At 46.2% G+C, this 17,130-nt stretch overlaps 1 protein-coding gene across 1 annotated transcript; it reads left to right on the top strand.

Moving 5' to 3' along the window:
* Positions 1 to 2,667: 2,667 nt before the first annotated feature.
* On the top strand, positions 2,668 to 4,472 carry LOC120645130 (tryptophan decarboxylase 1-like). Its single transcript, XM_039921891.1, has one exon. It carries the CDS (start codon positions 2,745 to 2,747, stop codon positions 4,296 to 4,298), a length of 1,554 nt encoding a protein of 517 aa, XP_039777825.1. The 5' UTR covers positions 2,668 to 2,744; the 3' UTR covers positions 4,299 to 4,472.
* The last annotated feature ends 12,658 nt before the right edge of the window (positions 4,473 to 17,130 follow it).

Here is a 17,130-nt window from a genome sequence, read left to right as displayed (position 1 = left end):
AAAAAATCCCGAGTTTTGTTAAAATGAACATGGAGTCCATCAATTTAACGGAAAACCCCTCGGACTTCGTGGAGCTTTACTTTAAAAAAACCCTGAACTTTTAGTAATCGTGCCGTACTCCGTGAATTTTATTAAAAAACCCTGGACTTTGTTAAAATGATTCTGAAGTCCATCAATTTTATGAAAAATCCTTTGAACTTTTCAGTAATCGACCGGTACTCCGTCGACACCAAATTTACCAAATAACCCCGCAGTCTACCAATTTTACGAAAATCCCCCGGATTTTTTGCAGTTCAATTTTTAAAAATAAACCTGAACTGGAGGGCATATTTCTGCGCGGCAACGCCGCACAATGTTCTAGTGATATACCGTACCAGTTGCGGGCTGGGGTTACCACGCCACAGCCGTTGAGAACCTATTACTGCACATAGTGTTGGCAGATCTCTGATCTGATCAATGTGCAATCGCTGAGATTATCATATATACATATCAAGTTGTACCTGTATAATATATAGTAGATATTAGGAGTTTAATTACAAGTGTTTCTGAGCTCCAGTTTATGAACGTGAATGGTAGTTGACTCAGATCCCGTGCACATCTCGACTAAAGTGTAGACGTCTTACTTCATTTAAATTAATATAGAGGTCTTAATTATTAGTTCTTATTTTCTTAATTTCATTCTCCCCGTTCATTTCTTTTCTCCTACTGGAAATTTGTTGGCAACCTCCAAGGCTGGTGCCACAATGTTTCCTAATCTTTGATGCCACAATGGTTCAGGGTGAATCCAGCCACATCAAAGCTTAAGACGCGCTTGCACCAAATAATACTAGATATCTAGAGAACAACTCATCTATCCAAAGTGCCATCTATGTGCTTGCCTAGCTCTCAATAATGACAGGCAATGATGCACAGTATCTATCCATGCCAGCTCTCAAAGAAAGCCCAGCACGGCCGCGCCCTCCATGCCGACATGGAGATACACTCTAAACGTACGTATATCTGTTTAATTTGTCGAAGCCCTAGTAGGGGTAAATACACACAGTTTTCAGGCTGTACCGTGTTGGTTTGACACATACACGGCTGCGCCCGGTGGCAGCGCACTTATTTGTTTAAGGAAGAAGGCGAAGCGCACAAAGTTATATTTTCAAAAAATATGTGTACACTTGCCTATATGTGTGTGTACTGACCGTGTTTGTCATTTGCTCAACCTTTGGACCACTTCCTCAAATTATTTTCAAACTTGTCGTAGCAAACGTTGCTCCTCTTGCGTTGCATCCTTGAGACTTATCAGATACTGCTAATAAGTTATGGTATTGACGAACACGTTAGTCCCAGTTCTTTTGTTTTCACTCACAAAGGGAACCAACTTTTTTTTATTGTTGCTATTTTCTCTGAGACGCATCGGTAGTAGTATTCGATCGCCTATACCACGGCCGTGTACATGGCGCGTAAGTGTACTCGATGAGTTGGCGTACGTGCAGTTTAAACCATAAATGGTATATTACACATTAACATTGGTACAAGGGCCAAACGGGCTACACAGCATGGGAAAAAACATTGTAAACGGGCAAGTAGCATGCTGTTTAGGATAAGTAGCATACGGTTTAGGAGAAAGAACACATCGTTCAAATGTCATGTTTAAGGATTCAATTTTAATTCATGCAAAGTGGATGCAAAACTCTCCAATAGTCACTTGAAATTATTTTTAACTTTTCATTATTATTGTTATCATTAAGCATATTACATGTTTACACGCTACATGGTCCCACACCGACTGTTTAGTGTTTGGCGTTTAGGTGAACATTGATCGGTAGTCGTATCCGGGAGTACATATGATGCCATGGTGTCCCTCTCTAGTGTGGTTCCTTCTGCTATGGCGGCGTTCTTCTAGAGTTCCATTCCGTGCTCTTCTCTAATCAAACCGGCCAGATCGAGTGCGTTAACTATGCGCTTCTGCAGAGATAAACTTCTGTATCTTTAACTCAGATCGATGACACATGCAGCAATTGCAACTTGTTGATATACTATAAGCACTAATTGACACACTACTATATGCTCCAAGCATGGTGGGATATTGAAAACAGCCAAAGGATGCTAGCCCAGTTGGTTAGTCACTCCGGCGGCACCCCTCAGGTCCTGAGTTCGACTCCCCGTGGGAGCGAATTTCAGGCTGAGGGTAAAAAAATCACCTCGTTGGCCCCGTGTGCCAAAGCACTGGTTGTGAGACAACCCAGGTCGGCCTGAGGACCCTTACATGGCCCAGGCAGGTAGTTCCCAGGGGTTACGTCTCCCAGTGTCAGGGCGGGGCCAGGGTTCGGGGATTTTCTCGGTCGGGGAAGCCGAGGCTTCTTCTTAAGCTAATACCGGTGGGGCGGTCTTTCCCCACCCGGCCGAGTTTTTTTTTTGATATTGAAAACAAAAGGGCCACATTAATGACAGATCATGCTTGCTTGCTGCATCATGATCTCAGTCAACCTATCGATCGGTTCCACTACTTGTGCAAAAACTAGGGATCCATGCCAAGCAAGCATCTATGGCAGCCGGATCCGCTTCTCAATGCAATAATCCCCACGTCTTGCTTGGCTCCATCCTACCAGCAGCTACTCCGATCGATCCTATATAAACCCCCCAACCAGTCCCCATCACACCAACACCTTCGAGCTTCCGATTCTCAGCTCATCACTCGAGAGCTTGCTGCTAGGCAACAGCTTCCTGTTGCTAGCTTGCACAGCAGCTCGATCGACATGGGAAGCCTTGACAGCAACCCTGCCTCCATCGACGCGTTCGCCGGCGACGCCGAGGGCTTCCAGCCGCTCAACGCCGACGACGTCCGCTCCTACCTCCACAAGTCCGTCGACTTCATCTACGACTACTACAAGTCGGTCGAGTCCATGCCCGTGCTCCCGGGCGTCGAGCCGGGCTACCTCAGCCGGCTGCTGCAGTCGGCGCCGCCCAGCGCCGCCGCGCCGTTCGACATCGCCATGAAGGAGCTCCGCGAGGCCGTGGTGCCGGGGATGACCCACTGGGCCAGCCCCAACTTCTTCGCCTTCTTCCCGGCCACCAACAGCGCCGCCGCCATCGCCGGGGAGCTCATCGCCTCCGCCATGAACACCGTCGGGTTCACCTGGCAGGCCAACCCCGCCGCCACCGAGATGGAGGTCCTCGCGCTCGACTGGCTCGCGCAGCTCCTGCGCCTGCCCGACAGCTTCATCATGAACCGCACCGGCGGCGGCCGGGGCACCGGCGGCGGCGTCATCCTCGGCACCACCAGCGAGGCCATGATCGTCACGCTCGTCGCCGCCCGCGACGCCGCCCTGCGCCGGATCGGCTCCGACGGCGTGGCCGGGATCACCAGGCTCACCGTGTACGCCGCCGACCAGACCCACTCCACCTTCTTCAAGGCGTGCCGCCTCGCCGGCTTCGACCCGGCCAACATCCGGTCGGTCCCCACCGGCCCGGAGACGGACTTCGCCGTCGACCCAGCCAAGCTGCTCGAGGTCATGCAGGCTGACGTGGACACCGGCCTCGTGCCGACCTACATCTGCGCCACGGTCGGCACCACCTCCTCCAATGCCGTCGACCCGGTCGGCGCCGTCGCCGACGTCGCTGCCGCGTTCAACGCGTGGGTGCACGTCGACGCCGCCTACGCCGGCAGCGCGTGCATCTGCCCGGAGTTCCGGCACCACCTCGCCGGCGTCGAGCGCGTGGACTCCATCAGCATGAGCCCGCACAAGTGGCTCATGACGTGCCTGGACTGCACCTGCTTGTGGGTGCGGGACGCGCACCGGCTCACCGGGTCCCTGGAGACCAACCCGGAGTACCTCAAGAACGACGCCAGCGACTCCGGCACCGTCACCGACCTCAAGGACATGCAGGTCGGCGTCGGCCGCCGCTTCCGGGGGCTCAAGCTCTGGATGGTCATGCGCACCTACGGCGCCGCCAGGCTCCAGGAGCACATCCGCAGCGATGTCGCCATGGCCAAGATGTTCGAGGACGCTGTTCGCACCGATGGCCGGTTCGAGGTGGTCGTGCCGAGGAACTTCGCGCTCGTGTGCTTCAGGATCAAGCCGCACGGCGGCATGACGGAGGAGGACGCGGAGAGGGCCAACCGTGAGCTCATGGAGGGGTTGAACAGGACCGGGAAGGCGTACATTGCGCACACGGTGATCGGCGGCAAGTTTGTGCTGCGGTTCGCGGTGGGGTCGTCGCTGCAGGAGGAGAGGCACGTGCGAAGCGCGTGGGAGCTCATCAGGAAGAAAACCGCTGAGATCATGAGTGGAGATAAGGTGTCTGTGTAGTGATTATTATTGCTTGTGAAGTTCTTACATATATGTTCGATTAATTCTTGCTGTCGTAGTCCCGGGAGTTGGTACTAAATAAAGAATTTTGCGGGTGTTTGCATGTATGAATAAGGGAGGTGTATTACCATGTAATAAGGAATATATATGGTGTTCAATTTTTTTTTGTTTTTTGTATGGTCTTATTGATTTCTTCTATTATTTCCATGCATGTTAGTGGTGGCGCCAGAAAAAAAAATAGGAGGGGGATTGGACTCGAGTGATAAAGTATGAACATAGAGCAAGCATATGGATCTCATTTTTATTGCAAACGCGCAAAATTAAAGTGCAACGCTAAATTGACGCCATGGAAGAATTGACATGAAACCTCTCATTTGGATGACAACTCTGCACCGTATAGCAAAGTACATTTGAAAGATAATGGATCACCCTGCTAGTAGTTTAACAAAGGGATCGATCAATTTGACTGGTAATTTGGGGTTCCAAATCGCAGGAAAGCCGAGCAGATGAACAGCCAGCCCAACCATGAATTCAGCATGGAAATAAACCAGTGAGAGCAACAAATGGAATGCTGTTAAATTTTCGAGAAAATTCCTTCTATAGGCCTGAAGCAAATGGTAGTCCTGTCTATGGCTCTGGAAAGTTGAAACTCCCTTCTATGACCATCTTTTTGTTTTCAGTCCCCTCTAGATCTCAAGTTAACTCCTAGTTAAGTGACCCCTGAAAAGATGAAAATGCCCCTGGCACAAACAACGGGTTGGGAAGGTTTTCAAATCTGCATCATAATAATGAACATATGCTACTTCAAGATAACCAGGAGGATACTATCCGTGATCTCATCGACCAAGTCCTTCAAATTTGTCGTATCACTGTCAACAACCTTCTCAAAGCAAAGACAACGGACATCCTTTCTAACTTTTTTTATATTGTCGCCGCGGGAGCAGGATCGAGCGATGGGGGCTGGCTCGAGCGTGGGGAGTGGTGTGCGGGATCGCTATGGGGGTGTCACACCCGGTTTTAAGGACAAAACCGAATGCATAACTATATGTATGCCAGGATCAAGTTTCATACATATAGAGACATTATAAGTGAATAATCGGCAACAGTATCATGAAAAAGAGAAAATAAAACAATTAAAAGACTATCAGAGTTATACAGCTTATCCTTGAAACGAAGACTTCAAACTTCACAGGCAATCGACTGGGGGTTGCGTACACCTAGAACTCAGCAACATCTTCAACAGACTTCATACATCTTTCCTTCTGAGCAGCAGTAAACAAGGGTGGGTACACTTATGGTTGGTACTCAGCAAGGCCACAAGAAATAACCAGAAAGTGATTTAAATCCATCTTTAATTTTATTAATCATGTGAGGGTCCAAGCCGCTCTTGATCGTGAGCAAGGCTGATATATCAGTTTTACACTCTGCAGAGGTTGTACACTTTCACCAAAATTAGCATAAAAGTTCCGAAGAACTTTGAACCCAACTACGCATATGTGATGATCAGGCACAATACCACACTTCCGAGGTGTGATTGCATAGGGACGCTACGAGGCCTTTACAAAGAATCACTATATGTACGCACTGGTCCCTTTGCTTTCTAAGGTACCTCAGAAGACGAAGCTTCCTTCACCCGCTCCTCAAATATCGATAACCCAAAATCCACCAATCAAACGCCCCAGGCACGACATATAGATCATCTAATTACTTAGCCAAGACCAGAGCCATGTAGTATTGTGGTTGTACGGTTTTCTTGGGTGGTTCTCCATGTTCCAATTAAATCATATCATCTTGTAAATAAAGCATAGATAGAAGTATGGTTAGGGTCACTTGCCTTTCTCCAACGAAAAGCTACTCTTACTGCTCTTCAGCTTTTGCTCACTTGGAACTCTTGATCTTCAATCTTCAAACAACGATCTTTCTTCTCGAAGCAATCAACGAGCAACCATACAAAGCAAACAAAAAGATACATCTAAGAACAATACACCAAAACAAAAGAAAGGCTTTAAAAGAGCGTGCTAAAGGATAGGGGTCGCTGCTACGGTTACGAGAGCGCAAGAAACGCGAAAAACGGAACTAAAACAGCGATTCTATAGACTAAACGGTGCTTCAGCGATCTAGTCGCGATTAACTATAGAGTTGAAGACTAGCGGGAAAGATTTGCAAGACATAGCAAACTGTGCTCATAGAGGATAACAAGATCATAAGGCTATCGCACACATTGCAAGAATCACGTGAGCGCGAGAATTGATGAAAACAGAGCTAAAACGAAGAAGTTATGGCTAAAACAAGGTTCCAAGGACTTGTTTGTGATAGATCTAAACTTCCAGGGGCTAGCTCTAAAGAAATCAGGGACTAAAACGAGATTAAACCTAAACTACGGGGGCTAGCAAGCAAAAACTAAAGCTTTGGATGGCGGGCTCGATTTTAGAAAACCTCGGGGTGTTTTCTATAAAGATTTGGACTAAAACAGAAATAGTTTTGAACTGCGATGGACGGCGGGCTGATTTCCTCAAAACCTAGGGTCTCTTTTGCAAAAGTGTCATGGTTGACCGGTATTTGGGTTGGTTGACTTGGATTAGATTGATTCTGGGCCGACGGATCGCGATCGGACGGCCAGAACAGGTTGGGGCAGAAAGAGCGGCGGCGCACAGCGCCGGTGAGCGGCGGCGCGCGGCTGCGGGTCACCGGAGTTGCCGATCCGACGCTCCAGGGCTTGGGTACGGGCACGGGTTGGCCGGGAAGCAAGAGCACGATGTGGCGAACGCGATGACAGGGCTCGCGCGCGCTGCAGAGGCGGCGGACGACGAGTGCGGCGGCGCAGCTGCGAGGCGGAGCTCTGGGGTGCTAAACCCGGTGAAGGAGATCGAGAGGGAGGGGGAAAAACGGACGGCGAGCTTCCTTACCACAAGGCGAAATTCCTGAGAAGCTCGAAGTCCCCGCGGAAGCGGTGGAGCAGCGGCGCGGCGTAGAGCTCCGAGAGCTCGAGCAAGGCGGCGGCTAGGGCTAGGGTTTCGCGAAGTGAGGGCGACAACTGCGGTTTGGGGCTCAAGGAGGTCTAGGGGACGCTATTTATAGGGGCTGAGGAGGACGTCTTGGCGTGCGGGCCAAGAGAGGCCGCAGCGGCGCAGCGCGTGGCCAGGTCGGACTCCACCGAGAGTCCGGCTCCGTCATGAGGTCGGGGGCGACCCCGACAGGCGGGCCCCATCTGTCGGTGGGCTGCGGGAGGGGGAGGCCGGGACGGGCTGGGCCGAAGGGAGAAGGTGGGCCGTTGGGAGAGGGGGTCTTGGGCCGCGGGAGGAAAAGGGAGAAAGGAGAAGGAAAAGAAAGGAGATGGGCTGGGCTGAAAGCAAGGAAAAAGAGAAAGAGAGAGAGAAAAAGGGAAAAAAGGCTTTGAATATTTGAAATAGAATCAAACCAATTCAATTCAAATGCAAATTTAGAGAATTCAATTTCAAATTGAACAACAAGCAATAAAACAATGCAGTTCAGCATGAATGCAACACAAACAAAACAACCTCAATTATTTTAGAAGACAACCAATTATTTTGTTTTTTACTAAATTCCCTGTAAAGAAAAATAAATGTTGAGAAAATTTTAAAACTATGAGAAAATTGTTTATTTATTTTTAATTCTAATCACATCCTGAATCCAAAAAATTCAGGGTGTGACAGAACTACCCCCTTAAAAGGAATCTCGTCCCGAGATTCACAAAGCTAGCAAGAGACAAAGGTTTAGGTGGGTAGCATCCGACACACATTAACTTTCTTCTCAGTTATTCCTTCTTGCAATGTATTCTTCTTAATTCCTGATAACTCACACAAAACACATCGCGGATACTCAATCTAATTCCTCCTTTAACTTCCATTCTTTCCACAGCTTTGTGGACACATCTTTCGAAGAACATCCTTCGTACCTTGATAAAGTTATTTGAATAGAGCTTAGTTGCTTCTTCTGGCTTTAGTATATGGTATCACTTCTCAAGTCCACAAACACATCTCATAACCTTCGAAGATAAGCCAACCATAAAGTTCAGATCTTTTCATACATCCTCAGGCAGCCACTGCGTTGTAGAAACATGATTTTCTTGGTTTAGTATCTTGGCGACTCATGGTGACATGAGAATTGGAGATTGATGGCATTCTCATTTGGCAAAGGTATCCTGATCATCCGTCTTGGCAAGGGGATCAACTGATGACATCTGACCGAGCGTATGGCTATTGGAGCTTTGGTTCTTGGGTTGATCATCATCCTCCTTTTCACCAACTCTTGGTGGTTCAAGGTGGAGGGGGCAAAGACATGGGGGTAACAGAAAGGGAAAAGAGTGCATTCTTGTCTGCAGCTTCTTTCATTTGTCGATCATTGTAGACGCTTGAAGGCTTCTACTATTGTTGTCAGTGTTGCCATGAACTTCCTTCTTGATATCCTTTAAAGGATTAGGTAGAAAGATAGAAGATAACAAGGAGGTGGGAGGTACATAAGAACCCAGCTAGACAACTGATGCCATTGTAGGTAGAAGACCCACAATACACCAATAATCATTACAAAGAAATGAATCAGACAAGATCATAAAGACAAACATCACCACGCAACCACAAAACTCCACCAGACAACACATAGTCAAGGAGCGATGCTACACGTTGTTAATAGAGTTAGAAGGGGTCATCCTAAGCTTGATTATATCTTCCAGTTTCGTCATGGATGACACGTGCCTCCTTCAGCGTATCAGCGTTGACTCCACCTTCGTGATTGTAGTGGTAGTGAGAGTGTCATAACCTCGCTCAGGCCTGATTCTTTGGTGGTGCTCTGAATTCTTCGTCCAACATGAGCAGAAATGTTAGCAGGTGGTACAGTTTCCAACTGCTTCGACTTGACTCCTCATGATGAACTAGTAGCTCCATTCTTCGGGCGACTTGGACTGGCATTAGGATACGTGGTATGGATCTATCTAAATATTTTTGAGTCAGAAAGATACTTTGGAATCAAAAATCAAGGGATGAATCCAAAGCGGCATTTTCTTGGAAAGAAAGGAGAGAACTGAGCACATTGTGAATAAAGCAAAGGGGAGATAGGTCCAAAAAGGTAAGTTAAAAGAAATTCAAGGGGCAATTTCACCAGCATATCAAAAGAAGGTGAACTGGATGAAATTGGAAAATCATACATCAAGTGGGCGGTATGATCAAAATTAAGAAGTGATCAGGAAAATAAATAAATAGACAAGGATTGAGGATCCAACATTTGCACAACAATAAAGTGTAGATGAGAAGGGATCAAGCAAGAAAAAGTAAGTTATCAAGAAAGACTTAGAAAACAAAATGGTCAAGTAGGACGAATTTCAATGGAGGGGGTAAGGAATAAGCCGGAATAGATTCACAGAATAAGCAGGAATATATTTTATATCAATGAAACCTTAGAAAACGACCATTGCTAACTAGACTTACGTCCTATAGTCGATACAGTTCTGATACCACTTCTGTCACACCCGGTTTTAAGGACAAAACCGAATCCATAACTATATGTATGTCAGGATCAAGTTTCATACATATAGAGACATTATAAGTGAATAATCAACAACAGTATCACGAAAAAGAAAAAAGAAAACAATTAAAAGACTATCAGAGTTATACAGCTTATCCTGGAAATGAAGGCTTCAAACTTCACAGGCAATCGACTGGGGGTTGCGTACGCCTAGAACTCAGCAACATTTTCAACAGACTTCATACATCTTTCCTTCTGAGCAGCAGTAAATAAGGGTGGGTACACTTATGGTTGGTACTCAGCAAGGCCACAAGAAATAACCAGAAAGTGATTTAAATCCATCTTTAATTTTATTAATCATGTGAGGGTCCAAGCTGCTCTTGATCGTGAGCAAGGCTGATATATCAGTTTTACACTCTGCAGAGGTTGTACACTTTCACCAAAATTAGCATAAAAGTTCCGAAGAACTTTGAACCCAACTACGCATATGTGCTGATCAGGCACAATACCACACTTCCGAGGTGTGATTGCATAGGGACGCTACGAGGCCTTTACAAAGAATCACTATATGTACGCACTGGTCCCTTTCTTTCTGCAGTACCTCAGAAGACGAAGCTTCCTTCACCCGCTCCTCAAATATCGATAACCCAAAATCCACCAATCAAACGCCCCAGGCACGACATATAGATCATCTAATTACTTAGCCAAGACCAGAGCCATGTAGTATTGTGGTTGTACGGTTTTCTTGGGTGGTTCTCCATGTTCCAATTAAATCATATCATCTTGTAAATAAAGCATAGATAGAAGTATGGTTAGGGTCACTTGCCTTTCTCCAACGAAAAGCTACTCTTACTGCTCTTCAGCTTTTGCTCACTTGGAACTCTTGATCTTCAATCTTCAAACAACGATCTTTCTTCTCGAAGCAATAAACGAGCAACCATACAAAGCAAACAAAAAGATACATCTAAGAACAATACACCAAAACAAAAGAAAGGCTTTAAAAGAGCGTGCTAAAGGATAGGGGTCACTGCTACGGTTACGAGAGCCCAAGAAACGCGAAAAATGGAACTAAAACGGCGATTCTATAGACTAAACGGTGCTTCAGCGATCTAGTCGCGATTAACTATAGAGTTGAAGACTAGCGGGAAAGATTTGCAAGACACAGCAAACTGTGTTCACAGAGGATAACAAGGTCATAAAGCTATCGCACACGTTGCAAGGATCACGTGAGCGCGAGAATTGATGAAAACGGAGCTAAAACGAAGAAGTTATGGCTAAAACAAGGTTCCAAGGACTTGTTTGTGATAGTTCTAAACTTCCAGGGGCTAGCTCTAAAGAAACCAGGGACTAAAATGATATTAAACATAAACTACGGGGGCTAGCAAGGAAAAACTAAAGCTTTGGATGGCGGGCTCGATTTTAGAAAACCTCGGGTGTTTTCTGTAAAGATTTGGACTAAAACAGAAATAGTTTTGAACTGCGATGGACGGCAGGTTGATTTCCTCAAAACCTAGGGTCTCTTTTGCAAAAGTGTCATGGTTGACCGGTATTTGGGTTGGTTGACTTGGATTAGATTGATTCTGGGCCGACGGATCGCAATCGGACGGCCAGAACAGGTTGGGGCAGAAAGAGCGGCGGCGCACAGCGCCGGTGAGCGGCGGCGCGTGGCTGCGGGTCACCGGAGTTGCCGATTCGGCGCTCCGGGGCTCGGGTACGGGCACGGGTTGGCCGGGGAGCAAGAGCACGGCGTGGCGAACGCGATGACAGGGCTCGCGCGTGCTGCAGAGGCGGCGGACGACAAGTGCGGCGGCGCAGCTGCGAGGCGGAGCTCTGGGGTGCTAAACCCGGTGAAGGAGATCGATAGGGAGGGGGAAAACGGACGGCGAGCTTCCTTACCACAAGGCGAAACTCCTGAGCAGCTCGAAGTCCACGCGGAAGCGGTGGAGCGGCGGCGCGGCGGTGAGCTCCGAGAGCTCGAGCAAGGCGGCGGCTAGGGCTAGGGTTTCGTGAAGCGAGGGCGACAGCTGCGGTTTGGGGCTCAAGGAGGTCTAGCGGACGCTATTTATAGGAGCTGAGGAGGACGTCTTGGCGTGCGGGCCAAGAGAGGCCGCGGCGGCGCAGCACGTGGCCGGGTCGGACTCCACCGAGAGTCCGGCTCCGTCACGAGGTCGGGGGCGACCCCGACAAGCAGGCCCCGTCTGTCAGTGGGCTGCGGGAGGGGGAGGCTGGGACGGGCTGGGCCGGAGGGAGAAGGTGGGCCGACGGGAGAGGGGGTCTTGGGCCGCGTGAGGAAAAAGTAGAAAGGAGAATGAAAAGAAAGGAGATGGGCTGGGCTGAAAGCAAGGAAAAAGAGAAAGAGAGAGAGGAAAAGGGAAAAAAGGCTTTGAACTTTTGAAATAGAATCAAACCAATTCAATTCAAATTCAAATTCAGAGAATTGAAATTCAAATTGAACAACAAGCAATAAAACAATGTAGTTCAGCATGAATGCAACACAAACAAAACAACCTCAATTATTTTAGAAGACAACCAATTATTTTGTTTTTTTACTAAATTCCCTGTAAAAATAATAAATGTTGAGAAAATTTTAAAACTATGAGAAAATTGTTTATTTGTTTTTAATTCTAATCACATCCTGAAATCCAAAAAATTCAGGGTGTGACAGGGGGCGGCTCGGGCGTGGGGGTTCCCTTCAGTAACATCTATCACCGGCCCCGGGAGCTGCCCGTTCACAACAGTGACCGGTGTCTCCTTGCACAGGTGTGTCATCTTCATCTGGCTTACCTGCGTGCATATACATGTTCCAACAAAATCAAGCACGGTTATTGGCCCTTGATCAGATTCACTATGGATGATGATTATATACGAATTGTAAAAAAGGTCAAATAAATTAAAGCAATAGAAGGGTGTCATTCTTACAACAAAGGTATGCTCTATGACCGATGCAGCCACCGCCGGTAGTGCGGTGGCGGAGAAGAAGAAGAAGACGGCCATGGTAATGGCCGTGAGAACTCTCCGAGTCTTCATTGTTTGCACCTTTGTCTGAACTACGACTTCAGTGGCATGTATATGGTTTGGGATGCCGGTCATATATGCAAGTGTTTGTTTCTTGCGTTGTCAAGGTCTGTGATATGAAGGTTGCAAAGCTGCGTTGACAAACGTGCGTGATCTGATCTCAGACTGACAATTCCATTATCTTTCTTCTTGCATTGAGTATGAACGTGCATTGTCACATGTGTCTGAATGTGCCATGGATGTAACCATCCAAGGGAATCCGCTCAAGTGGAAGTAACCGTTGACTTTGAGGGCGGGGGAGAAAAATTCAGAATCGGTATCATCTTTTAGAGCTATAGAGACAGTAAAATCTCCTCAATCGACTTGACTGCAGTGTTTACTAGTACCGCAGGACATAAACACTTCCTAGACATTTTGCAGTGCACGGAAATACAAAAATATACTGCAAACATGAACACAGGACAATATCAGATAGGCGCACATTCTTCAGATAACGAAAACTTAATTCGTTATTAATTGGAACTGCACTGAGCTGTTAAAGATCACTATTGGAACTTAAAGAAAACTTAAACTTTGCCAAAAGCAATAATGACAAACAATACAAGTTTAAGATTTTGATTCATAATGGACCATTGCAGAGCATATGCTCTTAATCATGTAACCATAAGAAGCAAATATCTCCATCGTACTGACGTTCAAATTATGGCACAACCAAGAAATTTATTTGTTTTTTCGAGGCCTAAACGTAAACGCAGAACAAGAAAATAATAATGATCTGAGTCATGTGCGTCTATTCTTGGTAGCATTGACCGATATCGCGCAATTAATTGTGTGTCACCCTAAACCCTACCAACCCACAATTCTTAATTTTATTTCTCATCTCGTCTATTCTTTGTTTTCTATTGTGTGTCATCTATTGGCATATCTCGGATCCAGCCAGCAGCACATGATGTTTATTTTTCCAACTCTTTACATAAATCAACAAAGTGCTCCGTCTCATGGCCAGGGACACATGACTAAGAAATGATGTGGTTAGCATTACTAATCAGATCAGATATGATCTTACTATTGCTTGATGAGTTAATCATAAACTATTATTTAAATTAAACCTGCATTAGAATGTGCACTATATGCTCGCACTTACACATGTATCTTTTTTAATACAAGCAGGTCAGACACACGCACGCGGATCTGCCCTATTACACATCTATAAACCAAAGAAATGTAATTTTTGCAAACTATAAAGGCATTCTAAATTAGCTGCATTGCCAGCCACCACAGTATATATTTTTCTGATTTAGGGTAGTGATGATGACGATTATCTAGGGCTTTCTGGCTGTTACTTTGGTAGGTACGGTATTTGAACGTTTATTCTTGTATGTGACTGTTGAAGAGAGAACAAGATCGGACCTGACTGATGAGTAACTCTGAGTGCTGAGTAACAAGATCGGATCTGAACGTCACAAGACCACAATGCTTTTTGCATGATGCCAAGTGGTCCATTTATTTCCCTGTGCAACTCCCAAGGGGAATATGTTGAAGTATAATTAAGTAACAAACTTTGAGGGCAACCAAAGATTTCAGAATATAATGCATGTGTCTCGAGGACCCAGTGACACAAAATGAAGGCAGGGGGGAAGCTATAACATCAATTCATTATCTTTTTCTTGAAAACTCACAGCATGATTTATTCTACCCGCTTGTTGTTCTTTTATTTCACCATCTAACAAGCATTGTCACACCCCAAAATTTTCAATTTGCGATAGATGTGAGTATCTTCTAGAAGTCCTTTACTCATCGTTTAGGGTTCTTCAAGAATTATCCAGTTGTTTCCTGAAATTTGTCCTCAATTTATAGAGATTAATTATATGGGCGCAGCTAATTTACGGCCGCCATATTATAAACCATGGGCATGACCGAATTTTTCATTTCTTTTTCTATTGCAGATGATGCTTTGAATGCATGTGAGGGGCAGTGTCATACCCCGTCTGCACTCCCAGCCATTCTATTGGACGGGCTCATATACACATATCACTCTGCTTACACTTTCATCCTCCACTAGTACATAAAAAAGTTTTTAGGGCGGTAAAAATGTATTTTTAGTGAAGGGTGCAATACCCGATTCTGGTACTCACAGTTAAAAATGTTATTTTTAGGCGCGGGTAATATGCCCGCTGCAGCAGAAGTCAACTGTGGCCACCATCTTCGCAGCCCATCGATGGAACAGAGGGCGAGTTGCACTAGCGCCACCGCTTCGCGCCAAGAATCCCAGAGGAGATCCCCTCCATGCCATTTGGAGTGGGAGAAGAGAGACCGAGAGAGATAGTAGAGGTGAAAAGAAAACAAGGAGACAGGAGATGCGAGCCCCGCCCATGTGCTGCTGAGAGTACAAGCACGATGGGAATTGACGGAAGAAGGATGGGAAGTCACGGTCGACTGCAGAATTAGTATCGGGCAAAAATAGCCTTCTGTGTTGGCTGAATGCCTGGTGTGTGCCTGACCAAATCATGGGTCGTTTAACTTGATGAACCTAGCCAATCTGACCCACCTGAAAAAAATTACGACCCAACCAACATGCTAGGTGGGCTTGGTCCCTAATTTTCAGGTGAACCAAATCTCAGGTCAGGCGTGGGCCAAAATTTTAACCTGTGGACCGGCCCGATAACCTGACTAGAAAATGAAAAAAAAACACAAGCGAATTAAGATGCAACCCAACAGCAGGGAGCAGCAACGTACACATATCCTTGTCGTTTTTGCAGCAGGGGAGATAGTTGCAAACTTGGGCTGGTAAGGCCGTGAGCTTGCAGATTTCCTATATATCTTCTGGTAGAACTTAATTAGCTCTCTAGCTAATGTGTGTTGTGTGTGGAGGACTGGACTCGTAGAAGCACTCCTTAATTGAGTGCCATCAGGCGAGGTGTGTATGGGCGCTGCAGAGTGAAGAGATAGTTGATTTCATTAGCTCTACACAGCAACAAGATGCTTGAGGATGGCTTCATAAAGCGATGAATTCACTGAGCCATGATGTGCTAGTGAAGATGGTGGTTATAATGTGGGCGATCTGGTATGCTAAGCGGAAGATCATCCATGAGAATAATTATCAGAGCCCATTATCGACACATTGTTTTGTGAAAAGATTCTTGGCTGATCTGGCCATGAACAAACCGGTGTAGAAAGAGTGGAAACCGGCCCAAGCCAAGCAACTTGGTTGGATTCCACCACCGCCCGGGTTCGGGAAGATCAATGTTGATGCGGCTCTCGCGAAGAACACAACCAAGTTCACGATGCCGGCTGTGGCTCGTGACGAGGCTGGCAATTTTCTGGGAGCCTTGGCACTGGTGATGGAAGGTATAACTAACCCGGAGATGGCAGAGGCGATGGCATGCTGTGAAGGGATGGCGCTAGCTAGCGATCTGGTGCTCCATAAATTCAAGCTGACGTCGGATTGTCTGAACGTGGTTCGGAATTTGCAAGGAACCGCAATGGGAGCTTATGGACATATTATTCGCGAAATCAAGACAAGAGCGGAGAACTTCACTGAGGTCAGGTTTACTCATGAAGATAGGAAAGCTAATAGAGAAGCTCATAGACTAGCTAAAGAGTCGGTGCATGAGAGTTTTGGTAGATGTGTGGTTTATCACTCCACCAGATGGAATTTGTACTGCTGTAAACGCTCTTTAATATAAGCAGTACGCCTTTCCCTAAAAAAAATCAACTCTCCAGCGTTTGAAATTCGTGCAAACAACTATATCCGTTGGATCTATATCTAAACCCTTTGCTTCTCTCTCCTTGTAGTGTGCACCGCTTGAGCCGCTGCCGCCGCCGCCTCCTGCACCCGCCGCCGCCACGCGCCCAGCTCACCGGAGAAGAAACGCACATCTCGCCAGAGAAGAAGCACCTATTCAACATTTCGATTTTTGTATTTTCAACATTTAATGCTTTCAATTTCAACATCTCGTCTTTCCAGTTTCAACATTTTGAAAGTCAAATGTTGAATATGTTTAAAAATATTGAGTTAATTTTATCGTAATGTTGAATATGTTTGCGACAGCTAATTGTGTCAAAATAGGGCTTTAAAAATGAATGACTTATCTATTTTTCACGAGATAGAGTCCCCGTGAGCTTGTTATTTGTAATTTTTGAACCCACGGTTGATTTTAGAACGAGTGTTGTAACTTGTCACCGGAGCATAGATTCCATCACCATAATCCAAAAACCCTCTCACCACGGTTTGAGGAGGCGTTGGATTTGGATCATGGTGATAGCATCGATTATCACCGCCGGTTCGAAAAATTTATAATGATAGTAGCTGAAAATTTTATATACCCAATGAAAACAA

The sequence above is a fragment of the Panicum virgatum genome, chromosome 8K (genome assembly GCF_016808335.1).
Source record: "Panicum virgatum strain AP13 chromosome 8K, P.virgatum_v5, whole genome shotgun sequence".
NCBI lineage: Eukaryota > Viridiplantae > Streptophyta > Magnoliopsida > Poales > Poaceae > Panicum > Panicum virgatum.
Note: the sequence above shows the minus strand (reverse complement) of the source record. Positions and strands in the feature narration are given on the sequence as shown.

What these genes read in the sequence shown, in the direction of transcription:
- LOC120645130 (XM_039921891.1), top strand. Translation starts at nt 2,745, where the DNA reads ATGGGAAGCCTTGACAGCAACCCTGCCTCCATCGACGCGTTCGCCGGC.